The sequence below is a fragment of the Accipiter gentilis genome, chromosome 5, assembly GCF_929443795.1.
Source record: "Accipiter gentilis chromosome 5, bAccGen1.1, whole genome shotgun sequence".
Taxonomy (NCBI): domain Eukaryota; kingdom Metazoa; phylum Chordata; class Aves; order Accipitriformes; family Accipitridae; genus Astur; species Astur gentilis.
Window position 1 is genome coordinate 2,692,734 of NC_064884.1, and position 24,700 is coordinate 2,717,433.

The 24,700-nt window shown below is 55.2% G+C and overlaps 1 protein-coding gene across 3 annotated transcripts; it reads right to left on the reverse strand.

Moving 5' to 3' along the window:
* Window positions 1-1,611: 1,611 nt before the first annotated feature.
* On the reverse strand, window positions 1,612-24,289 carry ST14 (ST14 transmembrane serine protease matriptase). 3 transcript variants are annotated; one of them, XM_049800510.1, is made up of 19 exons: window positions 23,706-24,289; window positions 12,722-12,881; window positions 12,358-12,485; window positions 11,664-11,734; window positions 11,047-11,207; window positions 10,550-10,585; window positions 9,946-10,183; window positions 9,644-9,783; window positions 9,102-9,199; window positions 8,434-8,543; window positions 7,315-7,445; window positions 6,914-7,018; window positions 5,822-5,929; window positions 5,252-5,365; window positions 4,927-5,055; window positions 4,363-4,549; window positions 3,885-4,159; window positions 3,400-3,536; window positions 1,612-2,867 (listed from the first exon to the last, which is right to left on the reverse strand). In XM_049800510.1, the coding sequence occupies exons 1-19, from the start codon at window positions 23,709-23,711 to the stop codon at window positions 2,706-2,708; spliced, it is 2,496 nt and encodes an 831-aa protein (XP_049656467.1). In that variant the 5' UTR covers window positions 23,712-24,289; the 3' UTR covers window positions 1,612-2,705. The 3 variants fall into 3 exon arrangements, with proteins under 3 accessions (XP_049656467.1, XP_049656466.1, XP_049656468.1); XM_049800509.1 differs by lacking the exon at window positions 23,706-24,289 and adding an exon at window positions 21,332-21,439; XM_049800511.1 differs by lacking the exon at window positions 23,706-24,289 and adding an exon at window positions 16,876-16,907.
* Window positions 24,290-24,700: the final 411 nt, after the last annotated feature.

The following is a 24,700-nucleotide window of genomic DNA, read 5'->3' on the forward strand; positions in this document are numbered from 1 at the left end:
GGTCCTGGAGTCCTACGTGGAAGAACTGGTATTCCCAAATCTGCCACGAGATGGGGTGGCTGGCGTGGCAGCCTGCAAATCCCCTTCACTCCAGGCTGAGAATGAGAATTTTGGCTGAATTCAGGAGGCCAGGGCAGGGGTGTGGGACTTCGCAGAGTCCGGGATTTAGGACTGTAGTGCCGTGGATGGCCGTGCCTCAGGCAGGCACCCTGTCAGCCCAGGCATCTCCTGGATATCCTCTATAAACCCTCAAGCTTAGGGAAATCTTTTGTGGGGCGTGTGTCCGGGGAGGCTAACGGCAAACAGGGACCCTGTGGAATCAAACCATTCGTGCTTTCATTCGTTTAGATCGCTCAGCACTGCAGGCTGCTGCTTATCTTCTGCGTGTGAGAGAGAGATGCCCTGCGTGACCCCTGGCTCTGGACAACGTGTGGCTGGTGAGTCCCGGTCAGTGTCCAGCACTACCTCCCTGTTGCCTGCAGGAATTCAGGGATGAACTCGCCTCTGTGGCAAACTACTAGTTCACGTGCTGTTCACGTGCAGTCTGCCGTGTGTCTTAGCCAGAGGTGTCTTCCTTCAGCTCTGGAAGTGCCCAACCTGTGGGTCAGAGAGCAGATTCGGTGCCCCCCAGGCTGCAGCCAGCCAGCTCCTAGCACTGAAGTGCTGTGAGGAAGAGGACGGCTTTCCTGCAAATGGACTGTACCGAAACAAGCGTTTTTCTCCCCAGAGCAGGGCCAAGAACTCTGCCAGAGCAGAGAGCTGCGGCTCTGGGGTCGCCCTGGCAGCTGCTGTGGGTCCGTCCACCCCCATACCAGTGTCATGTCAGAGATCAGGGGGTAGCGAGCGACCACAGCCAACGCTGCTTCTTGCGTTGCTGCAGCCTTGTGTAAGCACAGGTATAAAAATGTTCCTTAACTCTGTTTTTCTGCAGAGAGATCGGTGGCATAGACCACCCTCCCCTGAGCCCTCGCAGCCCGGCTTCTGGTGTGCCCTGGGGGCTGTGCCAGCTTGCCAGCCATTGCTACCTCAAATGTCAGGGGTGAGATTGCAAAGCAATTAAAATCCTCCTCTCTCCAGCAGAAAGAAGCTGGCAGGAACAGAGCAGCTGTGTGCTGCACAAAACCAGCCGCACCACCTGTCTGGGCTGGACTTTGTTTGGATGCTGGGAATGATTTGGATTATTTTTTTTTTTTTCCCCTGCTTTTTCTTCCCCTAGGGCCTGTTTCCCTGCCCTCAGAGGGAATCGGCGCACACGAGCGCATGGAAAGCAGAGCAGCGCTGTGGCCAGCACCAGCTCCTCCTCTCCTGCTGATGTAGGGGTGAGTCTGCTGGGCTGTGGGGATGACTCCTGCAGGTTTCCTGGTGGGAAGCTGCCTCAAGAACTGCTTAGTGTGATGCTCAGCTTCAGTCCTGGGTCTCCCTGGACTCTGGAAACCCCATAGCCTTGCTGTTTTCTTAAGGGTGCCCACAACAGCCCGGTGGAGCTGCTGAGGATTGAAGTGTTTTACTTGGAGAAGCTTGGCTCCCTGCTTAGCACTAAAGATCTGTGCTGCTGGTTTCCTAGGTCAGGAACGCTCGCACAGACACTTGTGAAGAACCATGCAGCCAGAGTATTAGAAAATATCCCAGTTTATTAGAGCATCTCCACTTTCATATAGAGTTTTACAAAATATTTACAGGTAAGGAGGGGACTAACTAAAACTCAATTGGAGTGTGCTCTTCTAGGGCAAGGAACAGGCTACACACCAAAATCAAATCAGCGCATTCACAAGTCACACTGTTACATTTGCCTTTACAAAATTAAGATGGGTCTAAGCGTCTGGGACAGCTCACCCCCATCACTGTTACAGGGGACAAGCTCCAGGAACGCAATCAACACCGCCCTTCTGCTCGTCACAGCGAGGAAGGGGAAAGCGCCGAGTGCAGCCCAACTCCAAGCAGCTGGAGCCCAGACGAGGACGTGTCGGCTAAACCGCAGCGCAGTGGTTAAGGCACATGGTGGTGATGCCAACGGGCCCAGGTCTCTCAGGTGGATGGACGACAGTCGGTGCCAGCAGCCCCAGGGTGCCCCTTCCCTCGGGGCGGGGGGAGCGACAGCACGTTTCAGCCAAACTTCTCTCTTTCAGCCGCGCAGCTCTGGGCTCGGTGCGAGCAGAGGACGGAAGGAGGAGACCGCCGCGTGGGATAACACCACGGGAGGGATCCCGAAGGGGCTCCCCCCCAAACCAAGGTAAGAACTTCTCCTCCTCCCCCCCCCCCCCATGACTGAAGCCCAGAGAAAGGGGTGCGGATGGCAGTTTGAAAACAAACGAAGGAGATAGAATATATTCTGAAAGCTTGTTTTTGAACCTGTCCCAATAAAGTTTGCCTCTAAACACACACAGTGTTTGTCATTTTTTTCGTTTTTTTTTTTAATTTGTTTTTTCATATGTATCCTGAATGGGAGCTGTGCTAGCTTACCCCAAAAGGAAATTTCTTACTCCAAACATTGATTGCTGAGGTGGGAATACAAAGGGCTGACTGGAACCATCAGCTCTGGCTGTTCTGTACACACACACAGAGTCCCAGGCGCTTGCAGCGAGGTAGAGGGAGGGTTGAAGTTCACAGTAGAAGCTGTACCCTGCCCAGAGGAAATGACAATACCCAGCATCTCCAGCTGGCGATGTACAAGAGATGTCCGTCTCCACGCAGGGATGAGTGTGTCCCTAAAGGCCCGTCTGCTCTTTGATCCAGTCTCGCAGGCTGGTGAGCCGGCTGTAGACTCCAGGCTTGTTTCTCTGCGCGCAGCCGTCGCCCCAGCTCACTACACCGGCCAGGAACATCCGATTGCTGGGCTCCACGCTGACCAGGGGACCCCCGGAGTCTCCCTGCACAGATACAAACAGTAGCATAAGCACCAACCCAGTACCTTGTCCTAATGCAAAGTATTAAAGTAAATCACAGAAACTGAGCAAGAAACAGTTTGTGAGACTAAGTCAGCTGTCTGTACAAGTTCCCAGCCATTCCCCAAATCCAGAGAAAAAAAAAATTGTACATATATCTGTAAATACTGCAAGTATGGCAAAGAGTCACAATGCCAGAATAAAGAGCTAAACAAGGAGCCTGTCTTGCTAACTAAGGCTCTTGGTAATAAACAAGAGTGTGGTCACATTGTTCTCCCACCTGGCGAGACATTTTTGAGACCGTGTCATGCATCGACAGAATTTGCTGCTCATGCCCACTCCAATTTGTCCATTGTCTGAATCAAGGAGGATCCACATAGCTTTGTTGTGTATTACATGTGGAAATAGGAGTGGAAGTGCCAGAATAAAAAGAGCTGAGCAAACGGCCCCTCTTCCTAACGACCTGAGGCTCGTCCTCACAGCAACAAACCCGAGTGCTGCCGCACCGCTGGCCTACCTGGCAGGCATCCACGCCGCCCGTCAGGATCCCCACGCACATCATGCGCGGCGTCAGCTGGTCGGTCAGCAGCTCGTTGCACACAGTCTGGTTGATGAGCCGGATTTCTGCTTTCTGTAAGATGGAGGCTCCGCTGCCTGCGAGGAGGGAAGGAAGGGCAGCGTAAGTGAAAACGTGCGGCATTTTTGAGCAGCGCTTCCCTCCCCTGTGTGCTTTGTTCGGGCTCTGAACGACCGACTGATTGCCCGTTGCAACGACCCCTTTTTTTTTTTTTTTTTTTTTTTTCCTAATACCCCTTTTCCAGCAGGACCGAGACATTAACTTTGTGCGCTCCCAAGAGAATCTCATTTGATTCCAGTCTCAAGGCAAGCCAATACATTTAAATTGCATCCAGGCAGCCCCCCTTTTCCCTAAAGCCACGTGCAAAAAAAAAAAAAAAATCCATCCACGCAGCCCCAAATTGGCGAGGCGACGCCAGCGCTCACCTCCTTCCACGGTCGCTCCCCACCCGGTGACCCACAGGTCCTTGCCCACGGGGAAGCTGTGGGTGGCGTCGGGCAGGCAGATGGGCTGGACGACGGAGGAGAAGGTGACGGGGCTCTGCAGCTCCACCACGGCGATGTCGTAGTCGTAGGTGTAGTCATTGAAGAAGGGGTGGGAGATGATGCGCTTGATTTTCCGTGTTTGCACGTTGGCTCCGTTGCGGTTGCCTTGGTTGGTCAGGCCCAGGTAGGCTGTCCACAGGCTGGGGTCTGAGTACCTGCACGGGTCACGAAACGCAGGGCAGAGTGAGGCCCCATCTCACGGACGCCGTATCTCGCTATCATCTTAAACAGTTTCCTTGAGAAATGCCCGTAAAAATGTGGGTTTTTTTCCAGTTCAGACAAACGCCTGAAGATGGAAGTGCGACCATCGGGGGGGTCCTGCCTACGGCAGGCGGACCCCGATCCGGCTCCCACCTACCTGATGCCCTGCAGCTGCAGGAAGCAATGCGCGGCCGACACCAGCCAGCTCTCCGAGACCAGCGAGGCCCCGCAGATGTGGCCCTGGCCCTTGACGTGGAGGCTGACCTGCCAAGGCCATTCTCCCACATCCGAGTTCTGCCCACCGACGATCCGCGACTTCCTCACGTAGGAGCGGATCCCGCAGTCTGGGGGTGGGGAAGGAGGAGGAACACTTGGTTACTCCTCTTCCCATTCAACGCCTCCCCTTTCCTCCTCTGGGATATCTACGACAGCGCACGTGCCCCGTCACCCACGGCAGGGACGGCTGATGCCATCAGCACGGGAGCACAAATGCTAAATTTGCTAAAATATTTACTGGCCAAGTCCGTAAACGTGCAGGCCAATCCCTATCTTATCTGCGTAAGCCCTCCTGAACGACACAGACGCTCCGCAAACTGCTGAAGAACACGGCTTGGCTATTTTCAGATCGAGAAAACCCCAGGGGCTCTCTCTGCCACGCTTAAGCGTTTCTTTAAGGGGCCCAGCCAAGAAACCCGTGTCCCCCCTTCCCCGGGGTACTCACTGCAGTTCTCCTCGTCAGAATTGTCTTCGCAGTCCCGCTCCCCGTCACACTCCGGGTTCTGCTTGCTGATGCAGCGCCCGCTGCGGCACTTGTACGTGTATTCCTTGCAGGGGACTGCTGTGTGGACCGCTGCGGGCAGGATGAAGGGAGAGGGGTTAGCCCCGGTTCTGGGGGAGGTCACATCGTTCAGGAGCCCTTCACCTCTTCTGCCCATCCCCAGGACATTGCCACCCCGTGAAAAAATGCACGCCAGGATGCCCGGCCACGAAGAAATCCGTTAAGAGGCTGCGTTGGAGGGGAGGTCCCCTCCGCAGCCCACCCTCACCGTTGCTGCAGCTGCCCTCGTCGCTCCCGTCCCCGCAGTCGTCCTTGCCGTCACACTTGCGCGTGTCAGGGATGCACTTCCCGTTGTTGCACTTGAAGCTGTCAGCTGCACAGCCTGGGGAAAGAGCAGAAGCTGAGAGACGGCAGGGCACAAATCCTAACAGTACCCCCAACACACGGCTGTGTCCATCTCCCTTCCCCCCGAAGACCCGTAAAGCCTCCGCAGCTACAACATACAAATGCCCGTTTCCTGCGTCCCCAATCTCTTCTTCTCTAAACTGCACACCACCGCCGATCTATGCAGCCCTTTCTTCCCCAAAAGCCGGCGTTCCCTACACCTCTGCTCATCCTCGTTTCTCTCCTCCAGGCTCTCGCTCAGGGCTCCTGCGTGGGCTTGAGGAAGCTGCACCAGGCGAGGCCTCGCCGTGCCCTGCGGCAGGCTGGTATTTGGGGTTTCTTGCTCGCTCGTTTCCAGCCCCGTACTTGCCTTCCTCCGCACCGCGAGCCTCCATCGCCCTCCTCGCCTTGCTCGAGCCCTCAGCCCTTTCTGCCCGCGGGGCGAGTCACTTACTGCACTGCAGCTCGTCGCTGTTGTCACCGCAGTCGTTCACGTTGTCGCAGACCCAGAACTTGGGCTTGCACCAGCCGTTCTGGCACCTGAACTGCTGGTCGGTACAGGCTGAAAAGGGAGAGCGAGAAATCAGGGGAGAGATCTGCAAAGGCATCTGTGGAGTCGCCAGCGACCCGTCCGCCATACCGTCTACCGCAGCATCACGGGAAAACCTGGGCGGCTCTCGCAGCGGGTTTGCCAGCACGTGGGAACAAGCGCACCAGAAAACACCGCGACAGCTTCGGGCCACGCACGCGTACATAAACACATAACGCGCTTAGGCTATAGCACGGTATTTCTGCTGTTCTGGAGAACAAAACTATTCGGAGAGCTGTAACGTCTTGGGCGGTTAAGGCTGAAGCCGACGTTGCAGCAGCAGGACAGCCAGAGGCAACGACTCGAGCAAAGCGATTGCTACAAGCAGTGGGAGAGGACCCGAGATACCTGGATCACGGTGCCGGCAACCAGGCCGGCAGCGCGCTCTTCCTCAGGAAACAGCCCCTTACCCCCCAAACCAGGGGATCCCGTCCCCTCTAATTAACTGCAGACCCTGGAAAATAATGTTATCTATAGGATAGCTCTGCTAATCCAAGAGGAAAACTTCTTGCACAAAGAAACAGCTCCCGTGTATCACACGGGTTTTCCAGATGTGCTCTGCAATACCTGCCCGGTTCGGCCACAAAACGCCTCCCTTTATACCACCCAGCTCGGCCAAACCCACCCCGGCCAGGAGGATTGCATAGAAAAGCACATTCCCAGCTGGGAGGGACTGGAAAGGGAGGGAGAACCCACTGGGAGAGACCTCGACTAGCAGGAACCCACGGCTCCTACGCTGGGAAAGGATCCCAAATCCGTCCCCGCACCGAGTGCCTCTCAACTCCAGCCCGGAGGAGTGAGGCAGCGCTGGTGCTAGCGAGCGAGGTGAGCGGCTCTGCAAAAGCCTCAGCGCTAAGACATGTTACCCAGAACAAGCCCGGAGCAAATACCTGCAGCCACCCCGGGGCGGCGTGGCCCTTCCCGTGACAAGCTAAAAGAAACAGAGGACAGACTCACTGCAGGATCTCTCGTCGCTGCCGTCTACGCAGTCCAGCCACCCATCGCAGCGCATGCTTCTGTCAATGCAGCGGCCAGTGTTGCAGGTAAACTTGCCAGGGCAGGCTGAGAGGGGAGAAAGGGATAAAACAACACGTGAGAGCCTTGCAGCCGTCCTCGCTACGTCCCTTCCCCAAAGCACACAACGTTCCCCGTGCCTGCTTACAGCATCCAGCATTAAAAACACCTTTTCCTCAGAACAGAGCGGGAATACAAGGAGGTTTGCAGTAAAGAAAGATGCGCTCCTATCCCCCTGGAAAAGTACGCTTCCCAGTTTACAGGGCAGCGTAAACGCAGAGGAGGGACAGCCTCCAGACCTCAGGCAAATCAGTTCCCCCCACAGCCTCAGGGCTTCCACTCACGATCGCTCGAGTCGTAGGAGAGGTACTCAGCTGAGAAGCCGGTGTCCGTGTAGGACTGGTCTGAGTGGAACCGGACCTCTATTTTGTTATTAGCACTGGCCACCACAAACTGGGAACGCTCCCCACAGTACCTGCAGGGAGAGAAAGCAAAGGTGAATGAAGTGGTTGTAGATCAGCAGCGAGCAAACCTTCTTCCATTCCTGAACTCCCCGTCGGCACAAAGGGTCGCTTCGCACACCCAGAGATCTGAAGGGGCAGGAGAGCAGAGAGCAGGTCTGATTCCAGCACGAGCTGCTGGACCTCAAGGTCCGCAGGCAGGAGCCGAACACCGCTGCCGCCAGCAGAAGGTTTGGGCCGGTTGCAAACAACAAGTTGTGACCTTAGAAACGACCGGGAGCGAGTTCATCCAAATCCCTGCCTGACAGAGCGACGTCTCCGATCTCAGATTCACCGTGTCTCGGGATCTGTGGAGCCTCTGAAGCCGCAGGATCCCATCCCACCACAGGTCGGTAGGAATCACTTACACAGGCACCACTGCCGGAACTAGCCAGGGCCACAGATGCGGGTCCTGACTTTGAAACCCTCTCTCCTTGAGGAAGGGTCAGCTCCCTTGCCCAAGATGTTGCGAAAGAACGCTGCTCGCTTCCCCTATGCGGTACCAAGTTGTCTTTTTGGCCCAGCTTACGTTCGGTTGTGTAATAGCAAACAGTAAATGTAACAGTAAATGCATCACAGAACACAACGCAATTACCCTCACAATGGAGATTTGCTCATTCAAGCAAAACCGCGCCAGATGTTTCTGCCTTTCTGCACGCGAGGCATGTGACGCGATGTTCCACAGCATCTGGGGGGGGGGGGGGTGGGATTCAGCTGCAGCATGCGACAAACCCAGGGTCTAATCCCCAGAACCAAGCGTGCGGCTCCCCTCTCACCACAGGGCATCGAGCTACGACAGCGGGTCAAACCCAAGCACCCTCCTGCCTCGTCGCATCCCAAAAAGCACCAGCACGCTTGTTCCCGCAGCAATTTTCAGGAAAGCACAAGGTGCCACGTAACTAAACGCAGCCCCTCCGCTCGGAGGGCCAAAAAGCCACGGGTCAGAGAGCGCCTGACACCTACTTCGTGCCGTTGATCTGCACGTAGTCCTTGGTGCAGGAGCTGACGGGGATCCCGGGCTCCAGCACAAAGAACATGTTGAAACGCACCTTCACGTTCTTTTTAGAGGGAACCTGCAAAAGGAAGCAGAGTCAGCGGCATGTTGTTTTCTGGAGCACAAGAAAACAGGAATAAGTTTTGTGGGAAAGGGGTCTGGGGGCAGGACAGAAGGTAACTGAAAAGGGAAGAAGGCCAGCAAAAAAAAGAAACACCTTCCTGAAAAGCCGCTACGGTTCACACTGTCAGTTAGACAGTCGCTTGGCTTGCTGACCCCAGAATCCCAGATCAAACAAGCACACAGACTGGGGGTTGAAGCCAGCCCTCTATCAACACTGCCTGCTTTCCCAGGGCAGAACGTTTCCCCCACCAGCAGTTTTGCAAGCAAGCGACTGGCCTGTCCCAAAGGCCAGGTACTCTAGTGCTTCTCGTGTAAAACGAGTTATTGGGGGCTATGGTAGGCGCCCCACGGGGTCGAGGCCTCTCGCAACCTCTTCTGCCTTTGGCACCAGCTCCTGAAGCCTCCCTCCAGTCACGTCAGACTCTAAGTCTCCAGGCAGCATCTGCTGCGAGTGTCCTGCATAACCAAGGTCATTTGACGGACTCATTAAGGCAAAGAGAGGACCCCGTCTTACCTCTATGTTCCAGACACAGTCCGTGGCTGGGGGGTAGTGTGCCGGGTAATAGGGAGTCGTGAAGGTGCCACTCTCTCCTTTCAGAGTCCCACCGCAGACTAGAAGGCAAGCAGGAAGATGAAAACAGGTTGGAGATTCAAAGAGACGTGGTTTTCCCAACCCTCAGCTGGCTATCACCCAAGGCAGGAAGGGAGGCAGATGCAACAGTCTCTAACAAGGTTAAGTCGATCTCTGGAGGGAGCAGCTCTGCTCCAAGGCTTGGAGAGAACCCAGGAGATCAATTAGGTGCTTCCTGCATACATCAGTCTGCACGTCTAATCCAACATAATTCTTCTTTTGCCCTCCTCGGGGGACATCATTACAGCAGCCAAGAGCACCGTGGGCAAGGCAAGCTCCAAGAGCCAAGGTGTGACCTGCTTCCAGGTCTCCCGGCCCTGGCAACATCCCTGGCAAACTGACCGCAGCCACAGCTGCGCCTCCCTCTTCAGTTGCCCGCGGCAGGGAGAGGCGGGGGGGGGAAATGGGCCAAGACCTCTGCTCACCTTTCATCTTCGGAAGCTGGAAGAACTCAGCCTTAAAGCCGGGGAATCTCCCCTCCTTGTTGGTGACCAACGTGACGAGCATAACGTTCTGGGAGGACAGGAAGGTCAGGTTGTAGGACGGGGCGTAATTCCCACAGAGCCTAGGGGAAATAAAGGAGAAAATCCGTTCGACGTAGCTGCGCAGAGAGCCTCAAGCAGCCCAGGTCACCTCTGAGCAGGGACAGGAGCTCGGTTACCAGCAGGACTTCTCAGCGTCGCCCTGCCACCTCGGTGCCGTACAGACGCTTAGCGGGGACGCTTACCTGACCAAAGCATGGGGCTCCACGGGGCTCAGAGAGTTATACACCTTGATGTAGTCGCTGTCATCCGTGCACTGCTCCAGCTCCAGCGTCTTGAAGGTCAGGCTGATGATGGAGTTGGCGTCCGCCCTCAGTGCCCAGTAGCAGAGCGCGTTGTTGGGGTATGGGCTGTTGGGGAAGCCCGGCGTGGTGAAAGTGGTGATCTCCCCTTCCTTGGCGTGGAGGGCAAACATGCAGCTCTCTGCCCAGGAGAACAGGGAAGAGTTAACAAGGCAAACGAGGACGTTCTGCCCTGCCTTTCCCCGAGGTGCAGAGCGAGGAGGCACTGCAGGTTGTCCCTGGGCGGATGCCTCTTGCAGGGAGCACCCTTGCTTATCAACATCCACCTGCAAAGCGAGGTACCGGGGAAGGACAGCCCGGGACACCCGCTACCGCTAAATAACGGCAAGGCCTGCGCCGCGATCTGGCCGACCCCAAACCAGCTCCAAGCAGCGCACGGAGGTCCGCCTTGCACGCAGAGCTCCTCTCTTCAGGCCCTTCCCCATCCCGCGAGGGAAATCGCCACCCCAAAGAGGCCATTACGAGACTGAAGGACAACTGTACTTACTGTCCCGAGCGGAGTAAGCTATGCCGGGGTCAACGGCTGCAGGAAAAAACAGAGGTGTCGTCATCCTTCGGGCTGTGGAAAGTCCCCGGGCGCAAAGCTGAATTGGTCCCTGGGACCCGCACTGATTTGGCCTCGCTGGTGGGGTCTCGCCCTGCAAGCTGGCCAGGGGGGAGGTTGCTCCTGCCTGGGCTCTGGGGAGCCAAACGATCGAGCTTTTCCTCTGCAGGAGGGAGGATTCCTCCCTGTCCCTCTGCAGATGGGCTCAGAGGAGAACACGGAGCGTTCCAGCCAAAGGGAGCGGGTCCGTGCAGCTTCCCCCAGCCCGCACGGCCCATCAAAGCAGCGCTGTGAAAGCCGGGTCCTTACACTCACCCTTAGAGCGGTCCCCACTGCCAAAGGCACCCAAGGGAGGGCTGCGACCGGCAGCTTAACCCTCCAGTGAAATGTGCCCGCCCCATCCCACGCAGAGGCCCAGGGATGGCGGAGCCAGCACTCACGGAAAGCGACGACCGACTCCACCTTCAGCATGGGGTTTCGCAGGCGGGGGTTCAACCTCTGGACCAGGCTCTGCTTGTCCGCCATCGCCCTGTCCAGACTCTCCTCCCGGTACTTGGGAACATGGAACTCTGACCAGTAGTAGGCAATGACGCTGCCTTCGCTGCAAGGGGAAGGGCGATTATGGGGTGAGAGCAAGGACAGACGCAGGAGGGCTCAAGTAGCAGTAGAAGAAGGAGCCAGGCTACTTGATGAGCTATTTTTGGAGGATGGCCACAGGGAAGGGAAAGTCTTAATGACAAGTTAAGCAAACTGTGCCCAGCAAAGACCCCTGCCAGCCCAGGGAGTCCCTTTCAAAGCTGCCGTACGTAGGGCCCTACTGCGCCGCACCTTGATTTTCCCAAGACATCTCCCTCAGCACACAGTGATGAGGACTGGCAGAAAACAATACGCATTTTCAGGTCGCTTTCCGCTGCCCGCCCTTTCCTGTGTCACTCAGGGTGACTACTGAGGTGCCTCCATCGCCAGCAGCCTGGGAACGAGGGTGTACGGCTGCGTGACATCCCAGCATCGCCCTCCTCCGCTCCCAGACAAGGCTCAGACAGCGCCTAACCCTCACCTGAACGCAGTTATCACGGTCTCTTTGTGGTAAGGGCCAATATCGGCATGATTCCTGTAGATCTCCTCCACCTGAAAGGTTTAAAGAAGGGTGTTCAGCACATCTAGAAGTGTGTGTGGGGGGGGGGGGGAAAGGCTAAAGACAGGCAGAGCCTCAAGCCTGCTACGGAAAATCGGGGCACATACCCAGCATCCCTGGCTGCAGGAATCTGCAGGGGCCAAAAGAGAGGAAGAGGGAGAGCTGAGAGTCCCAGAAGTGCCCAGACCCGCACACCACAGCCTGCTCTCACTCAGCTCTCCCCGCTCTTCCCCGGGGGCAGCACAACGAAGACCCGAGTCTGAGGGGAGAGGCAAGACCAGCCACGGCTTCAGCACGGAGGGCAGACACCCTCCTGCCTCAGCTCCCAGGCCTGACCGGGGGGGACCTGCCGACCCTGGGATTTGCCCAGGCAGCCTCCTACGGCACACGCTGGGTTTCAGAGGCAGGGAGATGCCGTGGCACTGGGCTGGAGCCGTGATGCCGAGACCCAGCTTAAAGGCAGGCTCCTCGCACCCAGCCCAGTGCGTCGTGGCGAGCGGGGAGAGCTGAGAGGAGCGAGAAAGCTCCAAGCGGTCTTACATGCAGGATCCCCATAGCCGCAGGGCAGGAGGAAAAAGTCCTGCTTGCAGGAGGAGGGGTGCAAGAAACCTCTTACCGTGCTCTTCACTTTCTTGGCCAGCATGATGAAGTCCGGCGAGCTGGAGTTCTCGTAAGCGTCAAGGAAGTCCCAGTTCAGAACCCGCAAGTGGCCATTGAAAACCTTGCGGACGGGCACGTTCCTGTCTGGAAGGCAACAGTTCAGAGTCAGAAAGGGCAGTCAGGGCTGGGACCGCGGCACAGCGGGTCCCCAGTGACAGCAATCGGGGCAGGGGATTGGAAATGGTGTCCCCCCACTCCTGGAGCCTTCCCGGAGCTAGGGAGGGCACGCGTGAGCAACGCCGGATAACGAAGCTTTTCCACGCGCATACGCCCCCAGGGTATCACCCTACGTGCCACCGCCCGCCAGACGTCATACTCACATTTGAAGTGCCAAACCAGGAGGCCGGTGACGAGGGAGATGAGCAGGAAAACGACGACCACTACGGTGACGACCACCCGCCGCTTTGGGCCGCGCTTCTCCATCTTCTTGGAGTTCATGGCAGGGAGGAACTCCACGCCTTCCTCCAGGTTGTTCATGTCCTAGGAGAGGAGAGAAGGCAGGAGGGTCGAAAGGCTGATCCCAAAGCCTGGTTTGGAGAGGTCCAACCACAAAACAGTCTAGAGCGGAGCTACCTGTCCGCGGCAGCTCCTCAACACCGAGAGCACGAGGCGTGCCTCGGTGTCGGCGGCTCCACAGCCACCCCACGGCAGGACAAACCCTGAAGCCCTTTGCTTTGCTTTTCGGCACACACCTAATTCCTTATTGGGCCTAATACAAGGTTATCAGCTCAAGCAAACTCAGGGGCGAGTCCACGCGCACCCCTCATGACCACGGTGGGTCACTAGCCCACAACCTCCAAGATCTCTGCCTGCCAGCAGGTGAAACTGCGGACAAAAATTCAGCCCTACAACGCGCTCGCTACGTGGCAGGCGTGACACCTGCAGCTCATGGGGCACAGCAGGCTATAAATAGCATTCCTGTAAAAGAAGAAACTGAGCTACTTCCTCCCTTTACTTCTGCAGGATTCCCTGTACGTCTCCCGGGCCAACACAGCACTCCCGTATTTCTGCTTAGGCTCTCCCATTCAGCTCAAATACAGATTAAAAGAAATAAACCAAAAAAACTAAGATGAAGACACAAGCCATCCCCCGCAGCCCACGACCAGCCAGACTCTCAGGACAGGAGGAGTTGGCTAACGAAGAGCAGGTCCCAACGGCAGCCGCCCGGGAACGAGGAATGACACCGATAGCGCAGAGCTCTCACTGCTATCGCCGCCCCACGCTGGGCCAGGTGATGAAGAGGAAGGTCTCCGTCGCAGCGCAAAACCCTCGGCGCCCCGAGGTTTCACTCTCTCGCGCCTTTGCCTTACCTGCCCTCCATCCTTGCCCTGCTCGCGTACCTGCCCCTCCAGCCTTCGGGGGAAATCAGAACGGCTGCAGACCCAGATGTTTTCAGAAAGAAGCCACGCAGCCCAGAGCATCCTCGGTACAGGCAGACATTGGGGACCTGGATGTGCACCCACTACCTTAGCATTTCTCCTCCCCAGAGCTGACTAACGCACGCTGGGAGGGCAGACTCCATCTTCTGCTTTCTTCTTGTGCTTTCCTCAGGTAGGAAGGGCTCTCTGCCTGCTGCAAACTGCCCAGACCGTGAGGATGCCTCACCTTTCTGGTCACCACCTTCCCGTTTTCCCCTCTCCCGAGCCTTACCGGGCATCCGGCAGCTTCCTGGGCTCCGGATGACAGCAAGGATGCCAGATCGCAAAGTGCCGACTAGCACAAATTCCCTGCGTTCAAATGCATTCCTGCGCTCTGGAAGGGGAAAAAAAGTCGTCCCCGCAGACATGATGCTGGGTCAGATGCTGCCTGTCCTCTCTCAGCCCAGGGCTGACACGGACACTAAGGGCTCGGGTTAATTTGATGCAAACGTCACAAGCCCCTAAAAGTCAGGAAAAACAACCAGCAAAGGGGACCGCGTTGACAACGGCTTCACCGCCTTATCTTTCCGAAGCCCCACTCCGCAGGAAAGCCCAGCTCTCACTTGCACCATTCCTCCACTCCTTTTGCCCTTTTCTTCACCCGATCTCTGCCCTCTCCTCCCACCCTCCACACCTCACTAAAGCCTCTCCTCCCTGTGGTATTCGCCTGAGGCCCTTTACAAAAGACAGAGACGTGACAGGCACCTTACCCTACCTTTTTTGTAAAGGACTCTCTGTTTAAACCTCTGCAAACACTCACTAGAAGGCCACCGAGACCGGAGCAACCTACCGGTTTTCGCACCATCTGCTCTCGGAATAATCCGAGTTTATCGTTTGACAGATCTCCACTACAGGATGGGCAAGGAAGCCTTCGTTCATTTCTGAGATTTACTACCCAAGGCTGGGCAGAAAGAAACCAACATGAAGCGCACCATCTCTGAGGTGCCAGGCTGTTTCTATCACCAACATCCAGCCGCTGCCAGAAGAAACAAAAGACCTAGCAGGACCGCAGAGGACAATCCCAGGGGGGGGGATGCTCTGATTCCTGTTTCGCTTCCGTGATCATACGGGAAAAATTTGAAAACGTAACCCAAAGAAACTTCAAAACAGAAGACACGCAAAATCAAGCTTAAATACATACAGACATCCTAAATCGAGAAACTCTTCAATCAAAGTCAAGATTGCCTGGAGTTTGACACACCATCTTCGGAACAGCCATCTGGCTCCCGTCAGTTTCCAAATCGTGCAAGAAATCCCCCCCAAACCAGGTAAAGAGAAGAAAACAACCGCAAACCTTGCAAGCATCTCCCTTCTCCCACCATGGGGCTGCTTGCAGCGCCAAGCTTTCCCAGGACTCCCAATACATTGCTGCTGTTAGCAGGAAGAAAAGTACTTAATTCTCTTCTCACATCTGCAGGAGCCTGCGGCAAGAAAACAACCTCAGGGGTTTAAATTATATATCTGTTCGCACAGCAGCAGCCTTCCCAGATTTCTTGGGGTCAGCGAGGAAGAACCGCCTGCCCACAGCTCGCAGGGGGAAGACAGCATCTCTGTGTGTTCCGAGTAACAATTTTGGGGCACAAGCTGTTAAATCTTGGCCTTAATAACACGCTCCCCTGGCAGGCTGAATTCAACCAGACGGTATTTCTTCCCTGAAAGAGGGATCACGCACTTCTTGCACGAGAGGCGTAATGTTACAGGGTGGTAGCAGCTGCAGAACGGCACAACGAAATCGGGTCCCCTCTGGCTACCGGGAGAGTAATGAAAACCCTATTTTCAAATAGTATACTCTTCGGCTGAGGGTACCCCTTCGGCCCCCTGCAAAACTCCCCAAAATTCAGTTTCATCAAACTGCCAGAAAAAAGCAAGGCTTCGCCGCAAGCGGGATATACTGCTGTACAAGGCCAGACTGCGCAACGTTGTGGCTCATGCATTTTAACATCCTCTTCCAGCTAAAGGTTGTGTCTTTGCAGAGGGAAAACTCGTAGATGGGAGCAACTCGTCAGTGTGATTAAATGGGAAGGAAAACACAGCTTCCCTCTGCCTCCAACACGTACAAACACACACGCCGCTCCTGCGGCTGCAGCGTGACCAAAGGGTTAGGCAAGAAAACTCGCCGTCTGATATTTCTGTAGACAATTTCTCTGCTCTTCTTGGAAAAAAGGATGGAAGATCTTAAACCTGCGAGCGTTTACGGCACGCCTTTGTCAGTTTGTTCTTGCTCCAAAGCTGAGAGAGCGGTGACACCCACAGCACCAAGAGTAATTAAAGGAGTGTGGGGACTCCTAGGAGGTTATTTTTATTATTACTCCTGTACAAGGCGCATAAGCAGCCACTGACACTGTTACTCGCCAGAAGTTACCCAGCCATTAGAGGCAGATATGAGACTGGATCCAAAGGGATTTGCCTCCCCGCCCTCTGTTTTACCTCCCTCATCCCCACGCCTTACGTACACCTTTATATTCCCCAGCCAACTCTGACACTTGCGCGAAGGGGGCTTGGAAGAGCTGTCGCGTGTCGCAGCCTGGGTAAGCGACAGCGATTCCCGCAAACTCTCTTCTCAACGCAAGGCAAAGGATCTGAAGCATCCCCCAAGCACTACAGGAATGCTGAATCAGGTCGTGCCAGGAAGGTTTCAGACAAGGCCCCGTGTCCCGACCTCTGAGTAAGAGGCTGAATCTTCCCTGCCCACACTCTCAGCACGAAAAGCACCCATTTGACCTTAGCACCGGACTCGTCCGTGCCCAAACAGCACAGCTCGCCCTCCGCTCCGCTTGTTCCCTGTGCTGCACATCCCCTTCCCTGCTGCCGCTCCTGCCCGGCAGGGAAAAATACCTCCTCTGCGGTGCTGCTCACCATCCTCTAAGCTAGGCGGAAACCAGACGGAATCCAAAGCAAGACAGGCTCGAAAGATCATCGTTAAGTCAAGCAAAAGACGACTACGGTTTTGATCTCCTTCAGCTAACGGTTGCCGCACGTTTCCCTCGCGTGTGCTGAAGTCCATTGCGACAGCAGATGTAAACCAGAGAGGACCTGGATGCACGTCCTGCTCTCACCTTGTCCGTGACTCCCTGAGAAACCGTCTCTAGCCCAAAGTGACTCAAGGGCTGACTCTCTCGCCCTTCTCGAGGAAACTACTCCAATAAACATTAGTAAGAGAAAACCTTCCTTGATATTCTCTCCGCCTTAGTCACAGGTTCAGTTACTTCCTCTTGCTCCTCCTCATCGTCACCGTAGGGCTGCCCACGGCAGGTTTCTGGTCGCAGCGTCAGCCCGGCTGGCGTGGCTGCTGCAGCCACGCAGCGCCCTGGCAGGAAAGCCACGTGCCGATCAAGCGAAAGGGTCAGAAAGACGTCGCCCCGTTTCTTCCACGCCTCAGTTTCCCCGGGAGTACCGACTCTGTGACGAAACCTGGAAAAGGAGCGCGCACGGACAGATTCACACGGCGCTTGGAGGTCTGCTGCACGCAACTCCTCCGTGCAGAGAGCTCGGAGAGAAGTCCTGTGCGTAAGCAGACCTTGTCACTCCTCCTCCATAACCCAGCCACGCAATGTATTTTTAGACAGCAACCGTACTCTGCCAGACTGGACAAACCAGATGCAGAAGTGACTAACTCTGTCAGCAGGAAAGTCAGCAGGCACATGGGGCTTGGGGGAACTGCAACAGTCGACTCTGGACTGGCGATGCCTACCAGAAAGCAGAGAGATCCTCCTGCCAAGAAGGGTCACAGAAAGGCTAGGACGTGCCACAGGCTGTGGCTCTCCGGCAAGAAGATTTCCGAGATGCGTACAAAGCGGGCTCCATCTGGGATCAGCATCTCCCGCAGAGGCTGATTTCTGGATTGTCTGGTGGTTCCAGCAAGAGAGCGTCATGTGTCCCAGGCACCAAGAGCCCTTGCCGCTCCCCTCTCCTCCAAAATAGGTGCTCCATCTCTCACTCGGTGTCTGCGTCTGGTTCACTGCACCCTGTCCCACAGAAGGACTGGGCTCCTGGCCATTAGTTTCACCTGCCCCTTATTGCAGCTGGTCAATTTGTTTGTCCAGCACAAGGCAACCGTGAGATTCAGCTGCTTCCCTCGATGCTTGTCACGTTCCAGACTCAGCTCATCTGCCACAGCGCCGCTCAGGGCTAAAGCTGTCCAGATGACAGAAGGTAAGAGCAAGCGTGCAACCAAGGCAGCCTCACTGCGAAACACCCGCTGTCTGGCATTGCTGAGAAAAGGAACCCGTAAAATGCAAAGTTGGAGGCGGCCTGGGGAGGTCTCAGGTGAAGCAGAGGCATCGGATGATGCGGTTAGACTCTTGCCGGGTAATTGCACCCTGCAAATCCCAGCCTGTGTATCCAAGAGGCAATTCCCACCTCCCCTTTACCAGCCACACCTGCCTCAGGTGGCGTTCAATAAAAACTAAAACAAATATCACATGAGAAATGAGAGGAACGAAACCCATCGACTCATCAACCAGCTCAGCACAGCGCCAGCAAGCCAGGCTCAGAGCTGGGGACACCCCAGCCATTGAGATCAACGGGGTGAGCTTGTGCAGGGCAGAAAGAGCCAAGAAAGTTCTATTCTCAAAACCTGAGGTTTCCCAGATCGTACTGAAAGCTAACACCAGCTTTGTGGCGCTGGCATAAGAGGAAACAGCCTGTTTCCCGTAAGAAAAAAAAACCCCAAAGATTTAAAAAGCTGCTGACACACGGCGTGCACAGCGTGCAACTCCCTTCGCCCAAGTAGCTCAAGTACAGCTACGCAAGTCTTGAGATCAGCTCCTGCATCGACCCTTGCTGCAAACCCCGACACTCCTCCAGGAAGAGATCTGATAATAATCTTCTCACTTCTCATTCTCGAGAAGAAATACATGGAAACAGCACGCCTAAGAGCTAAGTTTCCATAAGGCATGTTTGCGCTGCGTTGCCCCAGTATGGGCAGTAAAGCACTGAAGAGACTTCGCCAGCGTTATTATTTTTCATCTTCAGTTCCTTATTAAGGGCAATGATACTATAAAATGACGACATCAGAACTAACGAGGGAATATGGAGCAGGAAATAAAGGACACGGAGTCCTCCACACTGTCTACCTTCCAGGCACAGAGGGCAAGTGCAATAGTGAAAGATACAAGTCACACACACCTATTTCACATACCAATTTTGAGCTCAATCCTCCTCAGCATTCAGTTGTCTTGTGACCATCCTGAGTCACATGAGAAACCGAATTCCTTCAGCTTTATTACAGAAGAAACTAAAGTTAATGTTTGCACAGGACAGCACAGGCTTGGCTTGCTGCCCCGCACCAGGCTTATCAGTGCAGCTGTGTCATGCAAAGCAGCAGCTCAAAAAAAGCGACCACAATTCTAATTGCATTTCTGGTGTAGCAGAGAGACTCTGACATGTAAGACTTAGCAATTCTTGGGGAGAAGTGGGAAATAAACCTGCCTTACAGGCCTGATACATGTAGCTATGAGCCATGAAATTCCTCCCTACAACACACTTCTGTCCCAAGACCAGAAGAGAAACATGCCACGGATGCAAATCGCTTATTTAAAACACTCTTTCCCGTCTTTCCCGGTACAGAAAGTACTGTCTGAACAACAAAAACGCCCTCCAGCAGCCTAACACAACCAGCTGCGCTCCAGACCTCGATGAAACACTCCACGCTCATCGTTACATTTCGCCCACGCTCTTCACCGACTCTTAAGAGATTTGAGGTGGACCTGGCCCACGACATTTGCATGTTTGGAGCCAACAGCAGGGGAAACGCCAGCAGCTCCGACCGACCGGGTAAAGCCTTTTGTCTGGCAAACCCATCCCTATTAGCTGCTCCCTCCTCCGCCCCAGCCTATCGCCCGGATATCGCAGTGCGTTATTCGCAAGGCTAGCCCCGGCGGCCTTTGGATGGAAACGGCACATTCTACCCTAGGCAAGGTGAGAACCTTTGGTCTGATACCTTCCCCACAGCCAGGCCCTCAAAAACACTCTCGCTGCTCCCTCAATGGTTTTACAAAGTGATCTTTTGTTTGCTGAGCAAAGGTCTGGCAGGCTCTCGATCGGCCTCGGCCTTTTTCTCATCGCGCCTGCCTTATCCCCGTTTGCCTTTGGCACCAACAGCAGCCAAACTGGCCTGAGCAGCCCTTGCCCACCAGCCCACTGGCTGAGAGAAAAGCTCTGCACCTTTCCACGGAAGAAGAGTAGCTTCTCCTCGCCGTGCCCAAGAGCTGCCGCAGCTCGTTCGCCACCACAGGAGGAGATGCAGCCATTGCAAAACAACTCACGTTTGCTCCGCTGTCATATTTATAGGGAGCCAAGTCCAACGACAGTCGGTCCACGAGGGACAAATTCCTGGGGCTGTTTACTGCCGGGAAGGAAGGTAGCGTCTTCGGGGAAGTCCTCCAAGATCAGATCAGCTCCTCTTGAACTGATGCAGGGGGAAAACTCATCCAGAACCAGGGGAAAGGACCTGGCACACCAGGGACTCACTCGAGCACTCAGCCCTGCCGTAAAGACTCCCAGCGCACAAACCTACCTTTTGCCAAGAGAATAAGCCGGGCAGGGAAGATCACGCTGCACACAACAGTGTCACCCCGACCCGGCCAGGGAACAAGGAGCTCGAGCTGAATGGTATCAGTGAGAGCATCTCCTTCCCGTTCCTGGCAGTCACGGCGGCCCTGACACACGCAGGACAGCAGGGCTGGAGGCAAGGGACACCTTTTCTTGGTGTAGACCAGCTTTCTGATCAGTGCTAAAACTGCTAGCTCCTTTGCCGCTGCCAGGTAACGACCGCTAACGCCAAGCCTCGGAGACCGACACCAGACAGCCTGCAGGCGAGCTGGAAAGCCCTGCTGTCGATCTTTAACCCAGAAGCCCCGTTTTGAACCAGCTCTGTGGCACAGAACAGGCTCTGGAGGTGCAAGCCAAAAACACCAGTCCCTGCCCAACCCTCAGCCGGGAAGACCTACCCAAAAAGCCGAGACCACGGCTTAAGCTCGCTCAAGTTTCAAAGCACACCGATAACGCATCGGTTAGTTAATGAAGCCGCAAAGCCCTCGGTTAAAGTCAGACCTTCTGACGGCTCGAACAGGTTTAGTTAGACCTGTTGCTTAACAACCTGGACCCACGCGCCGCGAACAGTTCACCTCCGCGTAATTTATCTTCACTCACGTCCCCAGCGCCTAGCTTAAGCCGAAATCAAAACCGTCAGAGCGATGGCAGCGCCGACATCGACGCGGTCTACACCGGCGTAGACCGCTGCATCGCGACGGGCAGGGATTTCCACCTTCCCAAAGCTGGTTTTAATTTTCCTGCTCCGCTGGGCTCGGCGGCGTCCCCCAGACGAGTTCTCCTGACCTTACCTGACAGTGGAACGGGAGCTCCCCCGCTTCCCACGGGATCCGGAGCCACCCCCATCGGTCCGGACTGACGAAGATACCGGAGCGAGCGGAGGACGAGGCAGCTCGGCGAAAAAGCCGGCCGTTTTTTGGGAGAGCCCCGCTGCCCCCCGCCCCGTTGTGCCGCTCTCACCTGCGGTTGGGCGCTGTACCTCATGCCGGCACCGGCGGCCGCGGGGCCCCGCTCCATGGCGAGGGCGGCTGCCGTGCCGGCTCAGGCCGCCATGGCGCGGTCGCTCCTGGCCTCGCCACGGTAAGGCATGGCTCGGCACGGTGCCCAGCCCCTCCTCTCCACGCTCCCGGTAGGTGCGGGGAAACTGGAAAAACCCCGCGGGTCCCCCGACGCTCCCGTCTCCGGCTGCAGCTCCCGCCTCTCCCCGCTTCACAAGCGTCCGCGGGGAAATTAAGGAAAACCTCGTGTCCGAAAAGCTGTGCCCAAAAGCCCCGCGCAAGCTCTGCGTGATGCGAAGAGACCCTTCCGCTGCCTGCTCTGCTTTAGTAAAGGAAATCAGGAAAATCTGTCTTTTACCAACACGAGCCACCCCGCAGGCAGCAGGAGGGCTCGCTAGCACTCGTGTACACGACAGTTTCTAGGGAAAAGCTTTACATACCCAAGGTCTTACCCCTTCTCGGGTGACAACAACTATCATGCTATGAAGCCCCGGGGCCAAAGAGCAAGCTCTCTTCAGCCCCTGGGACAAGCCTGCTGTTCCCAAAAATACCTGGTACACTGAGGAGCTGCCAAAGCAAAAATACTGCCTTTATCCCAGGCTGAAACCTGCTCTCAGCTAGGCTACAGCACTTTAGGAATGAGCTAGCTCTTATTTAGGAATGAGACCAGATGCAAAAGGATGAGCCACACAGCAGTACAGCAGAAATGGCACGTGTAACCAAATCTGGCTGGCACTGACGAGTGTCGCTCACATAGCAGCAACTTCTCCCCAGTGACTATATGGTCGACTATTAAACGGTGCCCCCGGAGAAGAAAAGGAGGGATCGGCGGAAAAGCCCTGGGTTCTCAGAATGCTCTAACGCAGGTTTGAAAGCGGGCTTTTAACACTGACGTCTGCATTCCTGACATTGTCTTACTCCAGCATTTTCCCCTTCTCAGAAAGATGACTCCCCCCCCTGCCCAATATTTAGATTTCTCTCATTCAAGAGTAAGTCGAGATTAAAGATAGCTGGACCAACATCATCTTTCTCGGAAAGGTTCTTCCCTCCTCCGTCTTACATGTGACAGTCTGTACCAACATGCGGTATATGCCTGTCAATGTATCTGAAGGCTGAACTGGCCATCCCACCACTGATCTGAACTCCTTTCCACCAATTGCATCTCGCCCTGAAACTGCTTTCTTTCCGCATCTGAACATTGAAGTTTCGCAGAAAGCTGGTTCTGGTGTAACAGGAGTTGCCCACTCACTCACAAGCCACAGCGAGATGCTTGCTGGGTTACCTTTTGTTTCCCCCCTTGCTCTCAAATGTCTCCTGCAGAGCGCAAGTTTTGCGTCCCTTTTGCAGGTGTCTCTTTTGGGGAGGGGAAAAAAAAAATAAAAAAAGAGACAGCGTCACAGCGTCAGGTCTCTCATCCTGCCGTTTTCTCTTTAGGTGAGAAATATGACGTAACTTCTGTGCTTTTACAGAAATACTTCTGGAATCGCTTTCCCTGCTCCCCCACCAGCTACCAGAATCGCACCCACTGGCTGATGTTAGGAGCCGCTCTCAGTTCTCCGGGTGATGCCTAACCCTGCCCAGTGCTCTAGTTTTACAGCCACTCCCTACCTGGCTGACTGTAGGTGCTCCAGCCTGACTTAATACCCCCGTGAAACAGCATATTTTAGGTACGAAGCAGCTAGTCCGAGCTGAACCACTGCTTTTTGTTTCTGCAAATTTCTCCTCTTCAGCCTATCGACTCATCTCCTCCAGGCAGGTGCCAGGCAAACACCCCTGCTCTAGGATGTGGCTAATGAGGGCAAGATGCGGACTCACTCTTTGAGGCCTAAGGTGTCTCTTGCAAAGATCCGGGAGTGTTGGTTTCACAGAGAGCTGTGAATGCTCAGTGTTTCCTGTCCTTCAAGCCACGCACATTTTCCAAACTAATTCATTAGCCCAGCTGGCTCTTTGAACAAGGGGACGCAATCACGCCGGCGGGGTGGGGGGTTGAAGAAAGCAAAACGTGTGCTAAATGTAAAACATTATATAGCTGGGGGGCAGCTGGTTTAGAGCCCTAAATGGTAGGATTCCCGTTTCTTCGTTGCTGAAGCACAGCGATTTATTTCGCGGCTGCGTTGCAGTAATGCTGAAGTCACCATGGTAGGTGCGAGCCCCTTCCTTCTGGGCACCGTACAGTCCCAAAACATCAAAGCAGCAGTTCTGAATAAAGCAGCCTGCCACACGCTTTTGCGGTAAGACACTTCCATGTGTCTCTCTAGTCTGGCTAAAGGATGCTGAGCCCAGCCAAGTCCCTACGAAGAAAGATGTAACCGAAGCAGAAGGATCAAGCCACTTACCCACATGCAAAAGCAGCAGCCAGCAGCAAACCCTCTGTTTCTTCCCACTTAGACCAGTTCGTTGGCTAAAAGCTGTCACCTCCTCCTCCTCCTCAAGTTGTTCCTTCGTATCAGTGCGGCCACAACAGCATTATGAGAGCAGCATGGCGAGGTTTAAGACGCCTTTGGGAGGAAGGAGAGCCCTCGCTTTGGGCACCGCTGAAGTCTTTGTCAGAATTCTGTGCAGCAAACGCTGTCTGAACAGGCAGGATCCTTCTGCACCAACTCCCAGGCCTGGGAATGCCATCCAAGTGAAAGAAGGGAAAACCGTAGCTGCTTACATAAGGAATGAAGGCAGGCTGCCTGCCGGGGAAAAGTCTTCTGGCGGAGGCAGTTCCCAGTTAAGTTCCCATCCACACAGCCCCAGCAGCGAAGGGCTGGATTCAAACGGTCAGCGACAAAGGGGTTTTCCTCCCTGCAGTGTGTCCCAAGGATCCTGTTCTCTGTGTGACTCCTAAATTCAAATTTCACCCACAGTGCCCTCCCACCCAGATTCCTGCCAGACAACCCCGAAACCACCCCATCTCTGTCTGCAGTTAAAACTGCTCCAAATCCGGTCCTGCAACTTCAACAGCCACACAAAAGATTGGGAGAGAGATAAAACTCACAGGGTGTCCTGTTACTTTGCATTCCAAAAGAGTAAATAAAAGGCTGATTCAGTGGGAGGAGAGGAAAACGTCATCCTGAAGCCCTGCGGTTTCCAGCTGAACCGGCAGCCCCCGGAGAGCAAAGGTGAACACTGGGGACCGCTCCACTGACGATCTGCATGCACAGGGATCCTGCTTTCGGGCCTGCGGCAAGTTGTCTTGGCGTGATTCAGCCTCTCCATCTGTAATGCAAGGAGAATAATTACTGACTTTAGAGAATGGGACCTGTAAAAGTGCAGCGAGTTGCCCTCAATTGGCCACATGCTGCTCTGAGGCAGAGCCGAGAGGTGGTGCTACTTTTCATAAAGC

Bases quoted from the DNA above. Each gene is read 5' to 3' on its own strand.
- ST14 (XM_049800509.1), bottom strand. From the start codon at position 21,388: ATGGAGCGGGGCCCCGCGGCCGCCGGTGCCGGCATGAGGTACAGCGCC. The intron at 5,366-5,821 runs GTAAGTGACTCG...CTCTTTCCCCAG, and splicing joins CAGCGACGAGCTGCAGTGCA to GCTGTGCAGCTGACAGCTTC. The intron at 3,537-3,884 runs GTGAGCGCTGGC...CCCTCCTCGCAG, and splicing joins GGGAGCGACCGTGGAAGGAG to GCAGCGGAGCCTCCATCTTA.